The sequence below is a fragment of the Crinia signifera genome, chromosome 2, assembly GCF_055691185.1.
Source record: "Crinia signifera chromosome 2, ASM5569118v1, whole genome shotgun sequence".
NCBI classification, from domain to species: Eukaryota; Metazoa; Chordata; class Amphibia; order Anura; family Myobatrachidae; genus Crinia; species Crinia signifera.
Window position 1 is genome coordinate 140,076,552 of NC_139218.1, and position 26,239 is coordinate 140,102,790.

Sequence of the window (26,239 nt, forward strand, 5' to 3'; positions counted from 1 at the left end):
GTACAGATCCATTGATAAATATATATATATATATATATCCATTTCAACCACCGTGCTTTATAACATTATAAAACTATTCAGGGACAGTGTGAAGTGGGGTCCCACTAGGTGAGGATATATTATATCCTTTTAAAATCACTCAATGTTGTCCTATGTGTTTTTCGTGTTTTTTTTTATATCTTCGCAACTATTTTAATGAAACTAATAAAAGTCATGTTTTATTATTAAATTCTCTTTTGGTGCACCAACCAAAGACACCCTTTTTCTGTCCTCCCCAATATATTCATTCTGTGTCTATGGTAGCACACCCTCGCATATCGAAATATTGAATACTAATAGTGCACAAAGAGGGTCCACCCGCATAATAAGTTTGTGATTTTGGTGCGACTGGCACAGCTCTCCCCAATCTCCTTACCTATTTCTAGATAAATCATTTTAGATCACTACCATGGACTATCTCAGCTGCTTTTACTGAAGTATTACTAAGCAATTTTATCAACTAGTAGTAGTTTATTTATAAGGCGCCACAAAGTGTCCGCAGCGCCGTACATAGCAAACAAAAAAACAAATTACAAGGTAACGTACAGGGGACCTGATTCAGATCCGTTCGGTACTGCGTGCATTCTCACGCAGTACCGATGTTGTGCGTCTGCGCATGCGCAGGCGGGTATCTGCGCATGTGCAGGCGTATGGTGCGTGCACCCACGGCGACCTTTCGGGCGTGGGGGGGGGGGCGGAGATGGGCGGGGGGTGCCGTGCTACTCCATCACCATATGGGAACGCCCAGCGTTCCATGGGCGTTCCCATGAGAACGCTGGGTGTTCTCATGGAAATGAGGCAGTGGGGGCGGGTGGCTGACATCACCGGATGTCAGCTGCCCGGCCGTATCCACGCCAGCGTGCACGCATATATACGCAACTGAAAAGTCACTTATATATGCGTGCACGCTAAACATCATTTGATGGTCTGTGACCATCGAAAGATGTGGGCAGTTACCCGAGCCATGCGAATGGATGTTTATGCAAAACATCCATTCGCAGCTGTTCGGGCGAAGCCGCACTTTGAGGGGGCGGCAGGGGGGCGGTCATTCGCCGGGCGGGGTTTGGTGGACTCGCAAGGCTGCGAATTCGCAGCCTTGTGAATCAACCTGAATAACCCCCAGGGTGTGTTGATAAAATACTGCATAAATAGGGGTATAGCTGGTAGAACTAAAATCAGCATCAGTTCTGAAGTAGGTGTCGAAATTGTCGTGGAGACTGAAGATGATGTAGAGGAAGGGAAGAACAGGACAGGAGCACTGGTGAGGTAAAGAGGTAGGGTGAGTACGTGAGGAAGGAGGGCCCTACTCATAAGAGTTAACAGACTAAAAGGAGGTGGGTGGACGAACTAAAGGCAATAGGATAAGTAGGAACGGATGGGAACAGATGGAGGGGTAGGTGCAAAACAGGTTAGGAGGAGGAGGGATAGGCTGGTATCGCTGGTGCACACTCCAATCACTGGCAATATGGTCACTCAGTGACCATATTGCCAGCGGTAAGTGTACCGTGTGTACACAGCTTTATGGACAAAACCATGTGCACCATACTTCCCAACATGACCCTCTCCAGGAAGGACAATCATAATGTATGATTGCCATCACCCAGTGGCGTAAGTTTGTCCCAGTTACCCGGAGGCAAGATTAATATTGGTGCCCCCCCTCATACACACACACACAACCTTAAATTTTACATTATATATATATATATATATTTTTTTTTAAATGTATGTGATTAAATTAAGGGAGAAGTCCAGAAGCAGAGCAATGTGTACCTCTTGGAGAGGGTCATGTTGGGAGGTATGATAGCCAGGAGGAGGAAGAGGAGGCAATCCATGCTGTGAGAGATAACGAAGGTAGAGAAAATCAGTGTGGTCAGCCAGGAGGAGGCAAAGGAGGAAGAGGAGCCAGCTGAATCTGCACCTGGCAAGACAGACAGGGCACAATGTATGTTTTTCATATGATGTAAACTTCGCCCTGGTCCATACCATGGTGCAGGTGTTCCCACGCCTGCTGTGCCCAGGAAGAAGGATAAGTGGAGGACGGCCTAGGATGCAGTCAACATGGCAAGCTCCTCCTAAGCAATGCAAAGAAGCGCTTTGGGGACATAAAGATGGTCAGAGGCAAGATGGCAGTGGAGCACTGCAAGGGACGCAGGACTAGAGGCGGCAGAGCTGCACATGAACACTATACCAGCTTTGAGGGGCACTGAACAAATTATCCCCCTTAAGTTCTCCCAAGGATCCATAAGTGGACACCGAACGTCCAGCATCCCCAAGTTGTTCTGGTGAGTAAACAAACAAATGTTCCAATTTTAACTGTACCAGCCTAATGCAGTGGGAGTTATTCTGATTCACTCGGAAAGGCACAATTACGCTCTAAAGGCAAAACCATGTGCACTGCAGGTGGGGCTGATGTAACGTGCAGAGACGGCATATCAATGCCTGCAATCATTACAAAATACACTTATACAACCATTTGAGTAAATTTTTTGTAATCTCATAGATTAAACACACTGATATGTATTTTATTTTATATTTCATTTTTTTAAAGACCCCTGAATAAAAAGTTTACATACTTACATTGTGGTGTTTTCCTTAATTTAAAGGAGTCCCTACTAAATGGACCTATCAGCAAGCATGAATATCTTTTTACACATGGCCGAAATTAGTAGGGACAGTAGGGTTTTGTACAGAAAATGTACTGTGCATTTTTGCTTCTTTTTCAGGTCCATCTCATGCTCTGTTTCTGTCGCTGCTCTTTACTTCACCAGTACACCTGGTCTCTCTGACTCCAGTCAGTGATTCTGGTGACATATTCATCAGGTGAGGAAGATGAGGAAACAGTGATCCTCACTTCTGTGAAGCCGACGGTACCCATACTACAGCAACCACAACAACCAATAACTACCCTGTCAGGCCAAGTGTGGATGAGCTAGCGATGCCATACTTTCCAGGAGCTTTATGGAAAGGGAGATACAGCATGGACTACATTGAGCAGCAGTTGAGGAGGCTGAACGGCACAACGGCAGTGGCCCAGTGGACCTACATTCAGATGGCTTGTGCCATTAACATTCGCTTGCAGGAGCTCACCCAAAGTCAGTTAGCTTATGGCGGTGCGTTCCACACACTATACATCACCACCAGAGAAAGCAGTAAACACCGGAACCAGAAGAGAATTCCTGCTTTCCAAAGGTAATGGCAGTGAGTTCCAACTAGCGAACAGCACTGCCAAACTAGTTATAAAGTACTTAGAGAGAACCCCACGAATAGGAACTTAGCAGGACCAATACTTAGTCTTTTATTATAATACTGTTAATTTTCCATATTATAACCACTTCCGCAACTGAACTTCCAGCGGAAGTGGGATTGGGGCAGTCAGGCCAATCATTCAATCAATTGAGCTGTCATTCAGGGGTATAACTATCTCCACTATTACCCACTCCTCTCCAGGCCTTGATAAAGATAGGTTATCCTATTGAAATGCGTCAGCAGGAGAGGAGAATCTGTATTACTATAGACTAGGATTGTGACACTTTCCAGTGCCTATAGCGCGGTTTATGGCCATTACTCGCAATCTCTAAGGTACTGTGATTCAACCTTCCATCCCAGCTGCATGTTATTTTTCTGTTTAATAAACACTGTTGAGATTTTACTGAAAGATGATTCTCTCTTCGGTTTTTATGACCAATTGGTATCAACACCGTTTCCAAAGATACCTTTATATGCATGGTCCAGTCAATCTATGAAGTGAGTATGGTATGCATATACTCCTAAAAACATCTGGTTTGACACGTGGTGGACCTCAGATGTCTGTAAAAAAAACTTCGCCACTCAGTGGACCCGGTGCCTCGCTGCACTCGCCACACTATTTTATTCTCCGTCTATGGGTGTCGTGGACACCCATAGAGGGACAAAGTGCCGGCATTGCGGCGGTCAGGATTCCAGCATTGGTATTTCGACCGCCGGCATATTGACCGCATCCCCTCAAAACGTGCCTTCTTATTTATAACACTAAGTAATGGCTTTTTTTCTGGCTACTCTTTCATAAGGCCAGCTCTATGGAGTGTATGGCTTATTGTGGTCCCATGCGCAGATACATCAGTCTCTGCTGTGGAACTCTGCAGCTTCTTCAGGGTCCCTGTGCTGCCTCTCTGACTAATGCCCTTCTTGCCCGGTCTGAGAGTTTTGGTGGGCAGCCCTCTCTTGGCAGGTTTCTTGTGGTACCATGTTCTTTCCATTTGAAGATGATGGATTTGGATTAGGATATTTTTTTAGAACCCAACCCTGACTTGTATTTCTCAACAACTTTGTCCCAGACTTCTTTGGAGAGCACCTTGGGCTTCATGGTGCAGCCTCTGGGGCCTTTCAGCAAATGTGTTTATACTGACAGTTCATGAGACATATTGACTGCACACAGGTGGACTTCATTTCACCAATTATGTGACTTATGAAGGTAATCGGTTGCACCAGAACTTTTGATGGGCTTCATAGAAAAGGAGGTGACTACATATGCACGTGATTTTTCTTTATATTTTTCTCATTTTACTTCACCAACTTTTTGTGCAGACTATTTTGTGCAGCTCCATTACATAAAATTCAGATAAAAAACATTTAAATTATAGGTTGTATTGTAACAAAATAGGTTAAAAGTCAAGTGGGTGAGTACTTTTGCAAGGCACTGTATTTACATATCACCGCACCAAGGCACATCACTAAGACTACTAACAGCTTCCATAGGGAGGGACTCTAGGCAGCAACTACTGGGGGTACTGACTGATTACAAAGAGCATCTAACCGCTTGCTGGGCTGCTGATGCTGCTGCCAGCTCATGGAGCCCCCTTTGTGAGCTTCTGAGTCGCTTGATCCTGTGACCGGATCATGCTGCAGCTGGTGCATGCTCAGCTTGTGTCGGGGAGGGGAAATGGTAATGAGTGTTTCCCATTGGTGCCGCCGGCTCAGTGCTGATGCTGATGGGGAGTGGGATAATGGTGCAGGTGTGGCTTGCTGGTGTCATGGGCCCATGAAACGGCTGGGCCCCATAGCAAGCACACTCCCTACACACTCTATAGTTATGCCACAGTTGGTAATGTTTTACATATTTACGTTACATTTATGGATTTTAACATTAAAATAAATAGTTTCATTGTTGCAAAGTACCATCATTTATTATATACTTGTTGAAGAAAAGTGGAGGGGGTGTAATTTTTTGCCAGTGGCTAGCTAAAGTATAATGCTACTTTCCGTATTGAGAATCTGTAAGTTTATTCATGGACCTGAACAGACCCTCAGTGGGCTGTCCCAAGTGAAAGGACGAAGGGTTCAGGACAGTGTACATTTTTAATTTAATAAGACATTAATTATTTGATTACTATTTTTTTCTAAGGATCATGGCAGTAGGTGCTTTTTAAAATCAGGTTTATTTATGGATTTTAAAACATGTTTAGAAGTACAAATCATGCAGAGCAAAAGTTAACAGATGTCATTAGCATTAGATATGATTTTTTGGTACTTGTTTCCTAGAACGGCGCCCACTAAGCAATAGTGGGCTATTCTGCGTAGGAAAATCGCATTGCATCGCATGGGCCATTTTAGGGCCATGCGATGTGCGATGTGATGCGATTTTCCTATGTAATTTTTTTCACTGCTCTCTCTGCCCAGGGCCATCGCATCGCATTCAGGGCCGGCGCCACCACTAGGCAAATCTAGGCATTAACCTAGGGCGCCGGCCACTGGAGGGTGGCATTTCGCCCCCCCCCCCCCCCCGTGCCGCGGGGGTACCTGTCCTGCGGCTGTGTATATAAAGCTTGCGGCGACGGCAGCGGGGGGTCCCTGCAGTCAAGAAATAACGAGCGCTATCCGCCTGGCTACGCGGAAGCGCTTCTGTTGTGGAAACACTGGCCGCACGCTGATTGGCTGAGATTCAGCCAATGAGCGTGCGCCGTGCGGCCAGTGTTTTCACAACAGAAGCGCTTCCGCGTAGCCAGGCGGATAGCGCTCGTTATTTCTTGACTGCAGGGACCCCCCGCTGCCGCCGCCACAAGCTTTATATACACAGCCGCAGGACAGGTACACCCCCCCGGCACCGGGGCGCCCCCACCCCGATTCGCCTGGGGCGCCCGGTGCCTTGCACCGGCCCTGATCGCATTGCATCTGCCACAAAATGGCATGCAGTCGCATGCGATTTTATAGGGTGTGGGATGCCATGACATTAGGTATACAATAATATGATAATATATCCCCAAAATAGGTTTAACGCACCCCCCCCACACACTATCCACGCCACCCCAAAGCGTGGCCAGCGCAGCCGAACGCGTCCTCCGACCTTTTCATTCCCCCACTATCCACGTCGACGTGGAGTTGACTTTATATAGTTTGGCGAGCGCAGCGAGCCACCAAGCCCGAAGCATGGTTAGCGGACACGGAATACATGTGAAGTAATCCTCGTCCGCTCGCCACGTTTCGGGCTCGGTGGCTCGCTGCGCTCGCCACACTATATAAAATCAACTCCACGTCGACGTGGATAGTGGGGGAATGAAAAGGTCGGAGGACGAGTTCCGACGCAGCTCATCACGCTTCGGGGTGGCGTGGATAGTGGGGGGGTGCGTTAAACCTATTTTGGAGACATACAATCATATTATTATATACCTAATGTCATAGGATCGCACACCCTATAAAATCGCATGCGATTTTGTGGGACATGCGACGTGATGCGATATAGTGGGGTACAATGAGCATAGAAAAAATTACATTAAAAAATTGCATCGCATGCATCGCATGCTGTCATAATGGCCCATGCGATGCGATTTCCCTACAGTGCCATACATAGGAAATCTGGGCACTGTGCTAGGAAACAAGTACCGATTTTTTTCATATCAAACCACAACTTAAAAATATCCTTTACAATATACTGTAAGGCTAACCCTGTTACTCACCTCTATGGCGATAATTAAAGTGTTTTGCCCTCCGGTGGCCACTAAATGGCATCTGGTAGAGCAATTAAAGTGTTGTTTCGTTTTGGCACACATTGAAATTACTTTTATGTTCTGTCATTTTGATGGGCTGGTAACTAGTCACAGAGAAATCACCACTGAACAGTGCCCATCTTGCTATACATCTCATCCCAAACTATCATCTGGCCCATCACTTGAGGAGTTAATGCATCAGCAATCACCAAAAAATATTGAACCCCCCCTCCCCTATTTATTATATTTTCCAATTCACCAATATACCTCCATCCAGTGCAGATATTTTACAGTAATTCGCAGATCGCATTCACCCAAACTTCAGATTTACAAGCTATTTCCTAGTAACGGTGAGCAAATCTGCTGATTGTTACCATACACTAGCAATCTACTGTACAGCCCCAATTCATCAGTTACATCCAACAATCAGAGCCTGATTTACAGACTCTGATCACTTTGTGGTTCAAATTGGCAAATGGTGAACCCCATACATTGCTAATGCCCCTTTCAGACCGCACTTAAAAAACTGTATTTTGCCGATCTTTTACAGTTTTAAAATGTTAATCTGTGCGGTCTGAAAGGTGCAGGACCACTTTACCGTTTTACAAAAGCCGTTTTTGTAAAACGGTTAAAATGGAGGGTCCTACCCGTTTCAGACCCGGTATTTTGGCATCAAAATCGAGTCTGAAACGGTATTTAGGACCCAGCCAATAAGCTGGGTCCTAAATTCAGCGCAGTGAATATTTAATGAGCTCATTAAATATTCATTGCACTGGAGCCCCCCGCCGCCTCCCCCCCCCCCCCCGGCCCGTGCAGGTTAACATCCCGGATCGCCCCCCCCCCCCGCCTCGCATTGTGTTTAAGAAACCCCCCCCTCTCCGTGAAGCTGGTACCTCCTGCAGATCCCGGCAGCCGCAGTACTGAATGGACGGTTGCACTATGAAAGAAAAAGGGACTTTCGGAAAATGGCAGCCCCATAGGAAAACTAGTTTAAAAAAACTGTCTTTCGTATGGGGGCAGCCATTCTTCTAAGAAAAGTGACTTTCGGAAAATGGCTGCCCCCATACGAAAGACAGTTTTTTTTAACTGGTTTTCCTATGTGGCAGCCATTTTCCGAAAGTCCCTTTTTTTTTTTCATAAGCGCAGCCAGCCGTCCATACTGCCGGGATCCTCAGGAGGTACCGGCTGCAGGGGGGGGGGGTTGTTAGTCCTAGGGGGGGGGGGGGGTGTTCTTAAACACTTTGGGGGGTTGTTAGTCCTAAGGGGGGGGTGTTAACCCGCGGGGGGAGGGGTTAACGGGGTAAAGTTTCAAAAAACGGGTCTGCCAGTGTCCAAAAAAATGCACTTAAACGGTAATATACCGTTTAAGAGATGCGGTGTGAAAGGGGTTTTACCTGGCAGACCCGTTTTTGGAAACGTTTTCAAATACAGGGTCAAAGCCAGTTTTGCGGTCTGAAAGCAGCATAATTGTATTACACAATGATCTGCAAACTGTATTTCCTATAGTCAGCCCTAATAGCTTGTGTCTAATCTAGGTCTAAAAGCAGCTAGAACACCCATGTCCCGCCAAAATGATGTGCTATAGTCACATAGGTACTTCAGGTGAGACTTCTTTACTACTCTGGTACAGAATTAAATATCTGCAAGATTTGCATGGTATCAGGAGAAGTGCAGGGAATGATGGGGGAAATCATCCTGAAAAGGATAGTCATAAGGACAGTGTAAGGGCAGTAGCCATAAGCAACGTAAGGGGGAAATTGTAAGGTACCACAGGAATACTACCGGTTACATAGCCATTGCCAATGTTACTAACAAGGGACATAGTTTTAGGCAAGCATTCCCTGGACTTATCTCTCTACATAAAAACCCTTAATCAGATCTCATCACAGTACATATTTCTTCTCAAAATGGGCAAAACCATGTGCACTGCAGGTGGGGCAGATGTAACGTGTGCAAAGAGAGTTAAATTTGGGTGGGGTGTGTTGAAACTGAAATCTAAATTGCAGTGCAAAAATAATGCAGCCAGTATTTACCCTGCACAGAAACAAAATTACTTACACAATTTAACTCTCTCTATACATGTTACATCTGCCCCACATGCAGCGCACATGGTTTTGCCCATTTTGAGAACAAATTTGTACTGCAAATAGATCTGAATAAGGGCCATATAGGAGGGTACAGCTGACAACTGGAGCTGATGTGCAAATATACACAATTGAATGCATTTTAAAGTTGCATGTACAAAATTTACTGCATGGACTGTTCCCTATAGGGATGGCCCTGTGTATTCACATGGTTGCCATGGGTATCGATACTATGAGTGGCCATCGATGGTTATTAACTATGTTACGTGAGACCATCGATGGTTTCACCCATTTGATGGGAATCACTGTTTTTAAATGAATGTCCCGCAGTCCAATTACAACCTGGGGAAGTAGCTTTGTGACTGTCAGGGGTGACTATGCCTTTGATGATGTAAAACCATCCGGGTGTCTCCCATAAATGGCAAAAGTGTTTGACATCGGTCATAAACTATTGGTGATTGCAAAAACATCAAAGTTCGATGGCCATCCCTAATCCCCTACTCAAGTTAATAGCGTGGGAGAGACCTTACATTAATTTACTTTACTATAAAGATATTTGAAAGTTTATGTAAATTATTCTTAATAGCATGTTTCTTGTCAATGTAAACATATTTTCCTTCTTTGGACTGTCTCTGTTTTTTAAACATATTATTTTAGTTCACATTACAGGGTTCCCTGCTGCTTGTCACTTATCACATTCGTGTATATCCCCACAGATTTTTATGTTTCAGCTGCTCCGAGGCCTATCTTATTGTCACCGTAGGAAAATCTTGCACAGGGACCTCAAACCACAGAACCTATTAATCAATGAAAAGGGAGAGCTGAAGCTAGCAGATTTTGGTTTGTATAGTCTTCCACACTGTATACTACTGTACCTGTGTGTATCAAACTGTTTGTCTGGCTTGTTTGTGATTCCATGGATGGAATAAAAAATTTTTTATAGAATGTATTTGCCCAAGTTTTAGAGAGCAATTTAATCATTAAACTGGGCGATATCTGGTATTGGAAAACAACACATAGTTCACATCAGTGCATACCCGGTAGGTAGTGTAGCCATGTTTCCTGGTTGGCCCTGCTGCTGAGCTGACAGAAGACAACTCTAGAGATATCATGCTACAAAATGGCATTCCGCATCTGTCACCCCCAAGTGTATGCACTTGCTGATGCCCTTGAATCAGTTGGGAACAACATCTCATATGTTCCCAGCTGTAGATTTTTGAAAAATGATACCAAAATGAATTGTTTTTTAATGTGAAATGTAATATTAATAAATGGCCCATGCAGTGACTAATGCTAATTTGATATATTCCTACTTGTATGTATACCTACAGTCAAAGGTTTTAGAACACCCCTATTTTTTAGGGGTTTATAGAACTCTAAGCATTTCAAGTCCATTGAACAACTTGAAATGGTACAAAGATAAGTGATAAATTGCTAGAGCTTAGACTATAAATAATGTAAATGTAATAAAGTAAAATGCAGGTACAAGGAATACACCTCCCAGCATGCCCTGACACACATTTCCTGTTAGAGTATGCTAAAACAGTGGCAGGACATGCTGTGATGTTTGGTCCCACAACAACTGGAGTGGCACACAGTACATACCCCTGAGAATTGGTCATTGTACAACGCCACAGACTGTGGGGAACCCAATGGAACATTGTGTATTGTGCATTACTGTGTTACTGTATATAATGTCTTACTGCTTATAGTACTGAGGAATCACATGTAATTCTCTCTCCCTGCCCAAGGGCCCTTATTCTGATCGGTGCGGATATATCCGCGTGCGTTCGGGCCGCCGATGTTTTGTGTCTGCGCATGTGCAGAGGCGTCTCTGCGCATGTGCGAGCGGGGCGTACGGCGAAATTCCGCATGATATGTGAACACTCCGAACAGGGGGTGGAGAGGGGCGTGAAGGGCTATTTGGGCTCATTACCATATGTATACGCCCCGCGTTTCATGGGAGTTCCCATGAAAACGCTGGGCGTACGTATGGTAATGCGGCCGTGATGCACGTGTAGGGGGCGGACATATGACATCGCCGGATGTCAGCTGCCCACCCAGATCACTGCATTTGCACGGAGAAATGCCCGTGTGGTCTGAGGTTGCGGGAGCTGGTGGAGCACTCGGTCCTGCATTCGATGGTCTGCGACCATCGAATGATGGGGGAGGTTCCCTTAGATGGAGGAGGCGTATTCCGTAAAAAATACACGTGCGGGCCGTTCGGACAGCTTCTTACCGCATACGGACGGAGCTGGCGATCCGTATGGAAGGCGGGGTTTCGCACGCACGGTCCTGGCCGCATAATCGGCTCCGACCGCACCGATCAGAATAAGGGCCCTTGTCTGGTTAAATGCCAATACACTTCATACACTGTAATTATTTAATTATAGCGCACCAGAAATATTCCACAGAGCAGTACAGACAGAATCCAGAGCACTGTGTCAGTGTCAGCACCTGCATTTTTCCTTTGTAACTTGATGGAACATGATGCTCCTGATTGGCTGTAGGCCCATGAGCTCCAATTGGCTGCTGGCTCGCGAGCTCTGCTCGCGGTCCGACCGCCACAGGAGGACCCCGGTCTAGGGTGAGGGCAGGAGAGGCGCGTGTTGCGCTCTCCTCTCCTTGATAGCAGCAGCAGACGGTGGCAGCAGCAACAACAGCGGTGAGTTGCACTGCTTGTGGGAAATTCTGGCACTGTGGGGGCATATCTGGCACTGTGGTGGCATATGTGTATCTGCCACTGTGGGGGCATATGTGTATCTGGCACTATTGGGGCATATGTGTTTCTGGCACTTCACTATTGGAGTCATACAGAGAGGTGTCCACATACATCTTGGTTTTATTGTGCCATGTATGGCACAATTTGGCACACCTTGGACTCCGCTACATTTGGAAAAACAGCTAAGCCGTGTTTTACATGTTGTGACAAATTGAGAAAAAAAGCCAAGATGTATGTGGACACATCTTGATGTGTATCACGCCCCCATTTTCACTGGCCTGCGTGCACGCACAGTACCACAAATTATTTTTTTTAAACCTGCACCACTGGCTGGGGTGGGGGACATTGTTTATATGTCACTGCTGGGGGGCATTGTGTATCTGCCGTTACTGGGGGTATTGTGTAACTGGCACTGCTGGTGTGTATATGTATGGCATTACTGGTGACATTATGTGTATATGGTACTGCTGGGGACATTGTGTATATATGGCACTGCTGAGGGCATTATGTGTTAGAAAAAAAAGTTTATGCACCAATTGATGCCCAGCCCCTCTGGTAGCTCCACCCACATCACCACCCACTTCTGCCCCGCCCACAGTTCCTGAACCTATTTTACTTAAAAAATAGCACTATATATATATATATATATATATATATATATATATATATATATATACTACACACACATTTGTAATCATACTTATGCTAAGATATGCAAATAATATTTACTCCCTACATAATCCTTATAGTCCTTTATGGTGGGAATAAATCAGTAGCAATTTGAAACAGTCAACAGTTTATAATAATGTATCATAATGTAAATGTATTTTTATTTCTATTGAACAGCATTGATAAAATATAACAAAAACTACACCGAAATACTAATTTTCAAATTGATTTACCTTGTTGATACCACTTAAAATGGTTTCCTGCCAATGTTTGCAAGTGTTATTCAGTAAATAACAGTGCTGTACTTACTTTTCACAAATATTATTTTATTAAGGGTTTATACACTAATAACACACTTCTATTAGCTCTAAGTAAGAGTCTTTAAATCCTCTTACCATTGCATAATAACTGCAGCACAAAGTACCTGTCTCATTATGCTCTCTTTTAGCTGCTAAGAAATACAGGTTGAGTATCCCTTATCCAAATATCCTTTATCCAAATAATTCCGAAAACCATACATTCCAGAAAGTAAAAAAACTATTGCTAAAAGCATACCAGCGGACATCTGTAACAGCACTACTGGGGACATGATACTGTATGTAACTGGCACTACGGGGGACATCTGTAACAGCACTACTGAGGACATGACATGATATGTAACAGCACTACTGTGGACATCTGTAACAGCACTACTGGGGACATGATATGTAACTGGCACTACTGGGGACATCTGTAACAGCACTACTGAGGACATGACATGATATGTAACAGCACTACTTGGGACATCTGTAACAGCACTACTGAGGACATGACATGATATGTAACAGGACTACTGGGGACATGACATGATATGTAACAGCACTACTGGGGACATCTGTAACAGCACTACTGGGGACATGATATGTAACTGACACTACTGGGGACATCTGTAACAGCACTACTGAGGACATGATATGTAACAGCACTACTGAGGACATGACATAATATGTAACAGAACTACTGGGGACATCGGTAACAGCACTACTGGGGACATGATATGTAACTGACACTACTGGGGACATCTGTAACAGCACTACTGAGGACATGATATGTAACAGCACTACTGAGGACATGACATGATATGTAACAGAACTACTGGGGACATCTGTAACAGCACTACTGAGGACATGGCATGATATGTAACAGCACTACTGGGGACATCTGTAACAGCACTACTGGGGACATGATATGTAACTGGCACTAAATATGTGCAAGAAAGTGAATTGCTTGGAATTCAAAGTCAGTGCCTGAGATAGTACATATATTCAGAATTTGAAACCTTGTTTCATGTACAAATAAAATATATTTGTGTGTATTTCATGTTTTATACAACATAAATGCAAGATACATCATTGAAATATAAAAATATTCTGAAATACCAAATAATCCGTTATCCAAAATTCTTCTAGTCCCGAGCATTTTGGATAAGGAATACTCAACCTGTATGACATTAAATTTTCTTCTTGTATTATATGTCTACAGGTCTTGCCAGAGCCCAGTCTGTACCAACCAAAACATACTCTAATGAAGTGGTGACATTGTGGTACCGGCCCCCCGATGTGCTGCTAGGCTCTACAGAATATAGTACACCAATAGACATGTGGTAAGTGCTAAATCAAGTATTGGCCCAGTCATTCTTAGGTCCTATTGTGTACCAATGATGTAGCCAATAGGCAAGTGTTATTACAGATCATTTCTACCAGTGGATCACTTTAGCAGCATTTTCAGGAGTATAAACTAAAATGAAATCCATTGCATCTACTGTATGGCTTTCTCCCGTATATATATTTTTCTGTAAGGCTATTTTGAGTTAAATCATTTAGAGAAAAAAATAAACTCTGATATAAAGGCTATATAAAGGCTTTGGTCAAAACACAAGATAGAAAAGAAATGCAGAAAGATAACCTAAATGACTCCATAAAAGTATTTTAGCTATATATGTATAAAACAATGTAATTTGTATGAAGGTGAATAATGTATTTTAAAAACAATTGTAATATCACAAATACAAATATTATCGTTCAGGGTCAGAGATCATGCGATGCAAAGGGTTCCCCACATTGTGCCAGTGCCTGCAGCTTTTCAGCTCAGTGGAAGCCTGGTCTTTCTGTGGTTCTTCCAGACCAGTGACTTCTCTTTAAGGCTGTGGCCACACATACAGCAGTGGTGCAGCGGGTCTTGTTTAGCAGGACCCGCTGTGCTGCAAGGAGCCTGTACCCATGCTGCAATGCAGCTGGCCACACATTAGAGGTGCAGCCGCTGCAGTAGGATCGGCTGGCAGGACAAATGCATTTCAATGTGAACACATACATTTCAATGTATGTGTTCAAACAGTTGTGGCACAAGGAGTGTATGGCTGCAGACTAAAGGTGTGTACACACTTGTACAATTTAGACTATATATACAATTTAGACTATGTATACAATTTACACTATCTGCATACAATTTAGACTATATAAGCAGATCTGCACTATATAGTCTATGCAGCCAAGACTTTCTGGCTGCGATACGGGAGCGCGCATCGGGATCGCAAGGGTTAAAACCCATACAATCTGCATGAGACCCAGATGAGATTTTGACAATATAGTCAAAACCTCATGCACATTGTACAAATGTTAAGTCTTATGGTGCATACACATGGTGAGATTTCACGGGAGGGGGGTCGCGGAGGTCTGTGAAACGTGGGAGGGGGCGCAGGGGTGCCGTGAATTGCGGGGGCGGCAGGGGTGCCATGAATCGCGGGGAGGGGGGCGCGAATTGAGGGAGGGGGGGGTCCGCCAATCCACGAATTGCGGGAGGGGGGTGGGGGTCTGTGAATCGTGGGAGGGGGGCAAAAATCGCTGGAGGGGGAGGGTTGCGGAGGTCCGCGAATTGCGGGAGGGGGGGAGGGCGCGGGGGTGCCTGGAACCGCGCAGGGGCCGTGAATCGTGGGAAGGGTGGGTTGCGGGGGCCGCAAATTGTGGGAGGGGGGATTGTGGGGGGCCGTGAATCGAGGGAGGGGGGCGCGAATGTCCCGCGAATCACGGGAGGGGGGTGCCCTGAATTGCGGTAAGGGGAGGTCGTGGGGGGCCACGAATCGCGGTAGGGGGGGTGCGAATGGCGGTAGGGGGTGCGGGGTTCCGTAAATTGGGGGAGGGGGTGCGGGGAGGTGCCGTGAATCGCGGGAGGGGGGTGCCCGCGAAACGCGTGGGGCGTGTGTGTCGTGAGTCGCGAGTCGCGGGGGGAAGGGGGGCGCGGGGGGCGGGGGCGGTGGCTGTGGAGTAATGGTGGATGGTGGGCATGTACTGTAGCCCTGGCTGGGCGTGGGAAGGTGATGTCAAGGGGGTGGTGGTGTGTATCACACTGGTCTTTTCCCTAGGGGGCGGGTTTGTGTAGAACGCTGGGCAGGAAAGTTATACACACAGGGGATGAGTGACAGATCTGGCTAAATATATGAGATAGATATATATATATATATATATATATATATACACACACACACACACACACACACACACACACACAGGTTGAGTCTTCCATATTCCAGAATTTGATACCCGAAATCCAAAATTGTTTAAGCAAAATTGCAAACAGTTCTTAAAAATAATGTCTAAAATTACCTTCAGGCTGTGTGTATAATACCCCGTTCACACCATAAATGCAGAGACCAACCTGGGAATTAAATTCCAGGGACATTCCCGGGTTGAGACCCGTTCATACATGCTTTTGAAGCAGGGACAACCCGGGTCAGCACCTTTCACACTGAACCCGGGATGACCCTGCATTTCTATGAGAATATCATTGACAATGGCCTTTTTTAGGCCCGCAAAGATGAGGTAATTAGGGAGAGGGGTAAAGGGAGAGATGGTGGGCCATTGCAGGCTTTCAGGGGTGAAATAGCACTGCTGGGGTCTGTTGTGCCACAGAGCTTGCACAGTGTCTTCCTGTATGCTGTGCGATTGCCAATGCAGACATTCTTGGCTTTCAGGCTGTCAGGGGCTAAAATGCACTTCTGGGGTCTGTGGTGCCACAGAACATGCACAGTGTCTCCCTGCACGCTGTATGCTGCCTCTGGGTGTGTCTGTGAGTGACCACCACAACAGGAAGTTGCCCTGCTAGCAAATCAGCATTAGCAGAGGCAACACGGGAAGGAGGGACATGTCCCTGCACCTTTCACGCCAGCCAGTAGTCCGGGAAGGACCCGGGAGCAACCCTGCTACCTAGCAGGGTTGAAATGCCGGAAAATTTACCCGGGAATTTGTCACTGGAACCTTTCACACCAGCACTAGTCACGGGTTGTTCCCAGACCCAACCCAGAAATTTAGGCTGGAGTGAAAGGGGTATTAGTTGAGTATGAAACATAAATGAGTAATGCCGCCCATACACGTCCCGATGCGGGCGTGCGTTCCATGCTTAACTAGCACACATCGCATTGCATGCCTTGTGCATGCAATGCGATGCAATGTGATGCAATGCGATGAAAACTAAGTACAAAAAGTATGTGCAGCACATACTTTTTGTACTGTGCGATGAGGTGTCGCTGGAGCGCGCATCGGGACGTTTATGGCTACATTTAGTACCTTTTATTTATATAGCACACTTTCTCCAACAGGACATAAGGTGCTTTATAGACATCAAAACAATGCACATAATACAGAGGGGGATGCAGTTAAAATCCCGGCGGTCGGGATCCCGGCGTTCAGAATCCCGACGCCGGAATCCCGACCGCCAAAATCCCATCGCTTTCTCCCTCCGTGGGTGTCCACGTCACCCCTGGAGGGAGAATAAATTAGCGTGCCACAGAACATGCACAGTGTCTCCCTGCACGCTGTATGCTGCCTCTGGGCGTGTCTGTGAGCGTCCACCACAACAGGAAGTTGCCCTGCTAGCAAATCAGCATTAGCAGAGGCAACACAGGAAGGAGGGACATATCCCTGCACCTTTCACACCAGCCAGTAGTCCGGGAAGGACCCGGGAGCAACCCTGCCCCCTAGCAGGGTTGAAATGCCGGAAAATTTACCCGGGAATTTTTCACTGGAACCTTTCACACCAGCACTAGTCACGGGTTGTTCCCAGACCCAACCCAGAAATTTAGGCTGGAGTGAAAGGGGTATTAGTTGAGTATGAAACATAAATGAGTAATGCCGCCCATACACGTCCCGATGCGGGCGTGCGTTCCGTGCTTAACTAGCACACATCGCATTGCATGCCTTGTGCATGCAATGTGATGCAATGCGATGAAAACTAAGTACAAAAAGTATGTGCAGCACATACTTTTTGTACTGTGCGATGAGGTGTCGCTGGAGCGCGCATCGGGACGTTTATGGCTACATTTAGGCCCTTATTCTGATTGACGCGGACTTTACCGCGTACTTACGGATCGCGTCTTTATGGCGTCTGCGCATGCGTGGAGAACGCTACGCGCATGTGCCACGCCTTGACTCGGTACCAGTTCGGCCAAATCCCGTCCAAAACTGTTCACCGCTATCAGTCGGGAAATAGGGGCGTATTATGGGCGTCATGCGGAATGACACATGGGCGTAGTTTCAAAGTGGGCAAAACGGGGCGGAAACATGGGCGGACACGGGGGAGTACACTTATGTTGGGGGGCGTACATTCGGAAACCACTCCGAATGCACGCGATCAAAAAGGGCAGAAATGTGCGGTGTCCACAAGTGTACTATTGCTTTGCGGACACCACTCGTTCATGCGGTAGGCGAACGTACGCCTAATGACTACAACCATTAACACCTGAACCCAATAGAATCGACTCCTTTACTCATTACTCACTAATAGGACGCTTGTCAGTGCTTTAATTGAAACCATTGCTGCTTCAATTGCTGTAAGGGTTAATGTGTGCAATGCATGTGTTAGGCATGCTTGTAAGGATATATTGGAATCTAATTGATTCCAATTCCAAATAAGCTGTTTTTTCTGAGGATAGGTAATTGAATAAGTGGGTCATGTGATGTATTGCAGAAGATACTTCATAGTGGGTTGTTTGGCGTAAATACTCCGCTTACGTGCGGTAGCACCGCTTGGCTCCCGTTCGGATGCGGTATTCCCGAGCATACACTGTAATACTCTGTAATACCGTGCCGAATCGGAGTGTTTCTCCCGCACACGCATGCTTTGTATGTCGTCCGTAAACACGCCCTGTTCTTAAAGAGTGAGTCCGTCCGAATGCGGAGGACACGTGGGCGTTTCTACGGACGATGGCCGCATGCGGCAAAACACCGTGGCGTGCGGACCGCTCCGTAAGAATGCGGGAATTTCCGCACAGATCAGAATAAGGGCCTTAGTACCTTTTATTTATATAGCACACTTTCTCCAACAGGACATAAGGCGCTTTATAGACATCAAAACAATGCACATAATACAGAGGGGGATGCAGTTAAAATCCCGGCGGTCGGGATCCCGGCGTTCAGAATCCCGACGCCGGAATCCCGACCGCCAAAATCCCATCGCTTTCTCCCTCCGTGGGTGTCCACGTCACCCCTGGAGGGAGAATAAATTAGCGTGCCGAGCGCAGCGAGGCATCGGGCCCACTGCGTGGCGAGCGCAGCGAGCCTGCAAGGGGGGGCGATCCACATCCCCCTCTTGTCGGGATTTCGGCGGTTGGGATTTCGGCGGTTGGGATTACGGCGTCGGGATTTTGAACGCCGGGATCCCGACCGCCGGGATTTCATACTGAATCCTACAGAGGATGTAGGTAGTACAGCAGTAGATAAGTCACACAGACATTAAAGAAATCACCATAGACACAATGTAGTGTTGGTGCAGCATTTGGATAATAACTTACACAAGTTGTGTATTCCATCCTAACAAGGTAGCAGTTGAGGCAGCCATCTTGGGCGCACTGCTTAAGATTACCCTGGGTGAAATAGCTTACCCCTAGAAGAAATTACACAAAGTGAAGTGATTGCTGTGTAGTTTAAGGTCCCAATAAGACGGTTATGTCCATGTATTTTTCATCCCATCCACAAGTGTACCAAATAAGGTATCCATGTTAGGTGCACTACGTAGGTTACACTGTAAGAGGTGAACTCAATGCAGATATGGGAAAGCGGATGCGTGTAGCTCAAGGGGGCCCATCTTTGCTGTGTAGTAATATGTTTTACATACATTTATCACCATCAGTTGCGAAATAGGGGGCCCTTACAAACTTTTGCTATGGGGCCCACAAATATATAGGTACGCCTCTGTGTAGTAGTATTCTATACAATGTATAGAAACATCCATGTGAAGCGCATCCTGCCCATGAAGGAACCATCTGAGGCAACCAGCTGGGGTGCACTGCTTAGGTCACTGCTGGCATGGTGTGCAATCAGTGGAGGTACACATTACTGGCAGGGCCGGATTAACAATGGGCCTGATGGAGCTACAGCTCCAGGCGCATGGGCCATTTTGTAATTAAGGGCCAGGGCTTTCCAATGAGCCCAGCCCCACATCGCTAGCCCCCTGGGAACCGAAGATACCGCCAGGCAAAGCTGGAGCATTTCCCCATAGGATAACATGGGACCCGCAAATTCCGACCCTCACCCGGTTCCAACGGCATCACAGAAGCTCGAGGTTGATCTCAGTCTGACCCAAATCGCTGGGCATTCAATCTGATACCAGGCTGTCCTTATTGGTTCATTGGTTCTAGAGATATTGGAGGTAAACCGATTTTTTTCATTTCTTAAATGTAATTTCATGGCTGTTCATGTGAGGACAGATTTCTCTGGAACCAAACGGCACAGTTTCACAGGACCAAAATCATTAAAAAAGTCAATTGAGGCAGGGATGCCCCCTTTCCCCAATCTTGTTTAAACTTTCCTTAGACCCCATACTCAGACTAATTGAATCTTGGCCTACCCTGCAGGGAATACGTGTAGGCAATATGGAAATTAAAACAACTGCATTCGCCGATGATGTATTAATATATATAGCAAACCCCAAAACTTCTTTACGCCCTCTCCTAGATCTTTTACGTAGCTCAGGCCGGCTGTCCGGGTTCCAAATTAATTTGGAAAAGTCTGAAATTCTATATCTGAAGCGGGAGTTTACGCGCCCCAAGTGGGCCTCACAGCTACCCATGAGATGGGCTAAGGGTCGCCTGACTTATTTAGGCATAACCCTGCACAAAAATATACAAAACCTGTATACCTATAATATACCTATAATATAAGTAAAACTATAAAAAATCTTGCCAGAGACCTAAACAGAATGGGCCACCTCCAGCTGTCCTACTTGGGCAGGGCAAACCTCCTGCGAATGATATATTTTCCTAAACTCTTATATCAAATCCAAGTCTTGCCCCTTCTACTTACTAAACCCGATACCCTCACTATCACAAAACTGTTCCGAAATTTTATTTGGAACAAGGGGAGAGCAAGAATTGGAATGATAAAATTAACTCAACCCAAATGGAATGGCAGCATTAATTTCCCGGAGATAACGATATATAATCAAGCGGCGGTATTTAGATACCTTAAAGACTGGTTACACACGAATCACACTTATGCTAACACTACCCTAGATCAAAACTTTCTACCCCATACCTCCCTAACTGCCTTTTTACACCTTGAAGATAGGGACATCCCTCCGAAAATACACCTCAATCCCCTACTAATGTCTGTCCGTAAATTATGGCTAACTTTACGCCACACTTTTCACTTGAACCCAAACCACTCCATACATCTGCCTTTCCTACGAAACCCCCAATTCCATGATGGTAACGCTCCACCCCTCTTTACGAGTTGGAAAAATGCAGGGTTATATAGAGTTGGACAGTTAATAGACACCGAAACCCACAAACCACTCACTTTCTTAGAAGCCTCTGGAGCAGGCTTGTCCAACCTGCGGCCCTCCAGATGTGCTAAAACTACACATACCAGCATGCCTTGCCACAATTTGGCTATTAGGGAATGCTAGAATGATGGCAATGCATGCTGGGATGTGTAGTTTTAGCACATCTGGAGGGCCGCAGGTTGGACAAGCCTGCTCTAGAGACTATCCAATAATAACTACTCTCAACTTAAATTTTATTCAAGCCCAATCGTACACTGACAAAATTTCTAAACTTATCCCGGAACGAGATTGGAATAACGATCTTGACAATGTACTCTTGGCTCCCCCCCTACCTAAAAAAGCAATCTCCACTTACTACAAATTCCTCCGAAAGCCTATCGATTATTCATCACAACGCACAGGCCTTAACTAACAGACACTATGTTAAAGACCTTACAGACCTCAATCACGACATTCTCAATGGCCAAATTCTCGGAAATGTACCTAAACATTTTCCACCGATCATACATTTCTTCCTCACGAGGGTACCAGATGCAAATTCTAGACTCTCCGGGATGCTCCAGATGTAATAACCCCCAAGCAGACCTATATCACTGCTTCTGGGCTTGCCCGTCAGTTAAGAGATTCTGGACAGATGTTCGAGACTTTGCCAACGAGCATTTGGTAAATTACACTCCGCTCACTCCGGAATGGGCCATATTTGGCATCCTACCGGAGGAAATTAAAGCCCCTAAACCCATCAAAAATTAATGCTGGCAATTTCTTCTGCTGCCCGCAAAACGATCCTTCAAGTGTGGATCCAAACCTCCCCTCCAGCCCTGGCAATGTTCAAAGACAAACTGTTTTTTATTTTCCACATGGATTGGTTGGAGGCCTCCCTCCAAAAGGACTCACGTACCAAACAGTTCCTTGCTACCTGGAACAGCTACATGGAAACATTACCCATGCCGACTAAACAAACTCTCCATCAATGTTTCCAAAATACCCGTTGGTACGAAGAACAGATGTTACTTAATGATCCTCCGCTAGTCCTAGAATAAGGTGTTCTCTTCTGTTAACCTCGATATCCTGTACACATGTTCTGATAACACGGAAACCTATGTTTACTATGTAACCTAACCTTACCTCATGTATCTGAATATATGATATCTGAATCGCATGCTTGAATGCTCAGCAATGTATCATGTTTTGAAACGATGCTTTGACTTAATAAAAAGTTGTTAAAAAAAAATCAATTGAAGCCAACATGTTAACGGGTCAGTTGGTTCCGAAGATATAGCTGGTTGTTTAAAGGGGAGGTCGTTTTCTCTCCCCCTCACACCAGAAAATGCCGGGACTAGGCTGGTGTAAAAGGGGCCAGCCCGGGAAAATCCCTACATTTTCTGGTGTGAAAGGGGTATTATTTCAAATAGCTGGGACCTGCATTGCTCTGAGTACAGCCGGGCAGCCCCCTGCTCTCTGCCTGGCTGTCAATGACTGTCATTTCTACCCTCAAGCATGTATTCCCCCTTGGCAATGAGCATGCAATCCCACATGGCAATGAGCAATAAGCATGAAATGGGAGACTCCGTGCGTACATACTATTCACAACAAGCTTTGTTTCCTAATGATAACAGCTGCAAGTATAACACATAAACTTGGGGTAAATTTACTAAAGGTTTTGAAAGTGAAAAATGGGAATGTTGCCCATAGCAACCAATCAGGTTACCATGTGCAACATCCCCACTTTTCACTTTTAGTAAATATACCCTTAAAAAGTACTTGCTTCCAAGTAATAAAAGAGTCTGAATGACTTAAGAATATGATCAGTGATTTGTTATATACTCTGTCATAATACAGTAGTAGTGTTTTTTTTAGTATAGTAGTAGTTGTTTTTGTTAAATACTCTGTCATAATACAGCAGTAGTGTTTGTTTTCATGTAGGGGAGTTGGCTGCATCTTGTATGAAATGTCCACTGGGCGACCCATGTTTCCTGGTTCTACAGTAAAGGAGGAGCTGCATTTAGTCTTTAGACTTCTTGGTGAGTCTGCATTATTTTATTATTCCACAAGGTGGCGACCGAGTACTGAGTGTTTGAGGGTAAATGAGAAACATTCATCTGAATTTAGACCATACATGTGTCAAACATAAATTAATATCACTACAAAATATGTTTTACCTTTGCTCTTTAGGAACACCCACAGAGGAGACATGGCCTGGGATATTATCTAATAAAGAGTTCAAGGCATATGGCTTTCCACAGTACCGCTCACAACCCTTGAAAAGCCACACACCACGGTACGAGTTATGGAGAACAATAATGGGAGAAGTATTAAACCTTGGACAGAGATAAAGTGGCAATGTTGGATTACTAGTCCACTTTACCTCTGTGCTTTTTTTTACTTGAATCTATAGGCCCTGTGATTCAAACAGAAAAACAATATATTTGGTACTGTTTAGTGCACTTTGTTTAAGTTCATCTATAAGCCATGTGATCCTACCAGTTTAAACTGAGCTGCAAGTTAAAAAGCAAAAAAAATTTGAATGAAAATTATTGTTATCATGGTTTATAATACTATAGGAACAAAAAAAAGACCAACTAAAGTGATTTTAGCTTTTTGGGGGGAAAGTTAAATAAAAATCACGGTGGTTTACCAAAATTCAAATCCATATGAGGAATCAGAACCAAATCCAATCCAGCAAAACAGTTTACATTATATTTTTTGATATATATTTTTTTGTTGACTATTCATACTTTACCATCCACTTGGACTACGATTGGGAATGGGAAATTGTGCAGTGCTAGTAGGGCGAGGCATCTGGCCCAAAGCGAGTGACATGGTACACCTATTGGGGGTTTACGTGCACAGGTGACCACATTGACATAACATTTTTTTGAAAAACTCTTGTCAGCCCTTTAAAGTGTTGACCTTTCCTGTGTTAACCTTTTGCGTGTGTTGAACTTTTTCCCATATCAACCTTTTGGGGTGCATGCAATGTTGACCATACTGTCGACTCCATAGTGATCCACACTCATACTGATCCACACCCATAGACAGGGCTGGTGTAAGGCTTCTCGGCACCCTAGGCAAAACTTCAAACAACTCCCCCCCCCCCCCCCCCATGCTGCCACCAATACCCACTTTCCAACCCCTTAAGGCATAGCTGCCTACCATTCCTGAATGGCATGGAAGCTAAAAAATTGTGAGGTCCTCCTAAGCCCCCTGGTGAAGCGTGCAAGTCCCCTGCTTTCCCTGGAGGCCCCCCACACCCTCAACTTTGCCACCCACAACAGAGTACAAGGAGGAAGGCAGCAAATAGGAAAGTATGCTTCAAGGCAAGGTATGGGGGTAAGGTCTTAGAAGTTCCACAGCCGCCACCTGCAGTAAGTACAACAAGGATCCTCATAGACATCCTTAATTTTTTGATAGGCAGACTTGGCACCCTAGGCAGTTGCTTAAAGCTGCCTAATGGTAGAGTCGGCCCTTCCCATAGAAACATATGCATTCACTTGCACCTGTTTATTATTAACAATGGGATCTTTGTATTTTTTTTAGGCTGGATTCTGAAGGGATTGATTTATTAAACAGCCTCTTGTTGGTAAGTGTTTCATGTTAAGTCCTGATGAAAGCCACAGCATGTTGTAATTAATTTACAGACATGGTCAGATTTGTTGGTACTCTTACAGCTCTTTGAAAAAAATGTTTCATTAATCCTGAAAAGTGATAAATGCAAAGCTATTGTCTCCGTGTATGCCTGTATGTCTTGCCAAATCATAGATTAAAGTAAAGAAACGGTGAAAATGTAAATGATAGCTTATTCTCCTAACATATTCTTCTAAAAATCCCTGGACAGATTTATTACTACTCCCTATAAAAGATAACAGACACCTAGATTATAGTGATAAGACCATGTCCAAGCAGCTCAATGTTCCTGTGAACATGCTGGCGCAAATGTTATTACGAAGATTAAACTCTGTGCGACTGTAGGCACTATGGATGCAGCAGGAAGAGCAAAGTCATCCCCAGATTAAACAGAAGAAATTTAAAAATGGTCAAAACAAAAGGCAAAACAAGCCAATGTCCAAGGTCATGGTGTTCATGGTTTTCATAGTTGCTTGACAAGTGGAGGGATATAAACGCTCCCTATTAGTTCGGATTTACTTTCACCCTGAGGAAGAACAATATGTTTGACACGCGTTGGTGTTAATGTTGGACTTTTATCTTTGGAACTTACCCTTACCTGGAAACATCTTTGGGACGGATCGCCTTGGTTTTTTTTTTGTTTTTTTTTTTTTTCCGGGTCAGGAAGTGAGGGTTGATCTGGAGTGTTGTCACCATTTTAAATAATAAATCTGTTTTTAACTGTTATTTGGACTGGAGGTGTTTTATCCTATTTGGAATCTACAATAAAGAAACACTTTTATGAATAGAGGGATCACCATATAGGCGAGTGCCTGTTTATATGGGTCGGGAAGCTTGCTGTTCATGAAGAAACCTTTATGTGAATGTCTCCAAGTAAGACTAGGTGAGTCTTACATGGTCACACCTTGGATGATCTAGAAAAAAATCCTTTGTGTCTAACATAAGGATTTTCTTCTGTCCCTTTACGGTTGGAGATCTTGGATGAAAATTCTCCTCCTAGAAATGTTCACTGGGCCTTATCCTGGAAACAGCCCTGTGTAGATTCATTTTTTCTTGTGCTTTACCATGATATGCCAGTGTCTAATCATACCATCTGGCATATTATGAGTGACAGAGGACTCCATGGAAGGAGAACCAAAAGGACTCCAGAATCTGCAATTTTCTAAATGCATATTGACACAATGCTTATGGGAGGATGTTTTACAGTGAAACATACTGCCCAGTGTCAGAAAGTTTTGTTTAAGTTGCCCCAATGGGATACTGGCCTAAACACCCAGCTGAAAGCACACAATAATGGATAACAACAGAAGGCTGGACTCTTCTGGAAAGCC

The 26,239-nt window shown here is 45.0% G+C and overlaps 1 protein-coding gene across 1 annotated transcript in view; it reads left to right on the plus strand.

Annotated features, from left to right (window-relative positions):
- CDK18 (cyclin dependent kinase 18) overlaps positions 1-26,239 on the plus strand; it is a 190,238-nt gene that overhangs the window by 152,849 nt on the left and 11,150 nt on the right. The window contains exons 11-15 of the mRNA XM_083173016.1: positions 9,799-9,922; positions 13,995-14,115; positions 23,208-23,305; positions 23,457-23,562; positions 24,822-24,864. Of these exons, the coding sequence (XP_083029142.1) occupies positions 9,799-9,922; positions 13,995-14,115; positions 23,208-23,305; positions 23,457-23,562; positions 24,822-24,864 (492 nt within the window). The remainder of the gene's footprint in view (positions 1-9,798; positions 9,923-13,994; positions 14,116-23,207; positions 23,306-23,456; positions 23,563-24,821; positions 24,865-26,239) is intronic.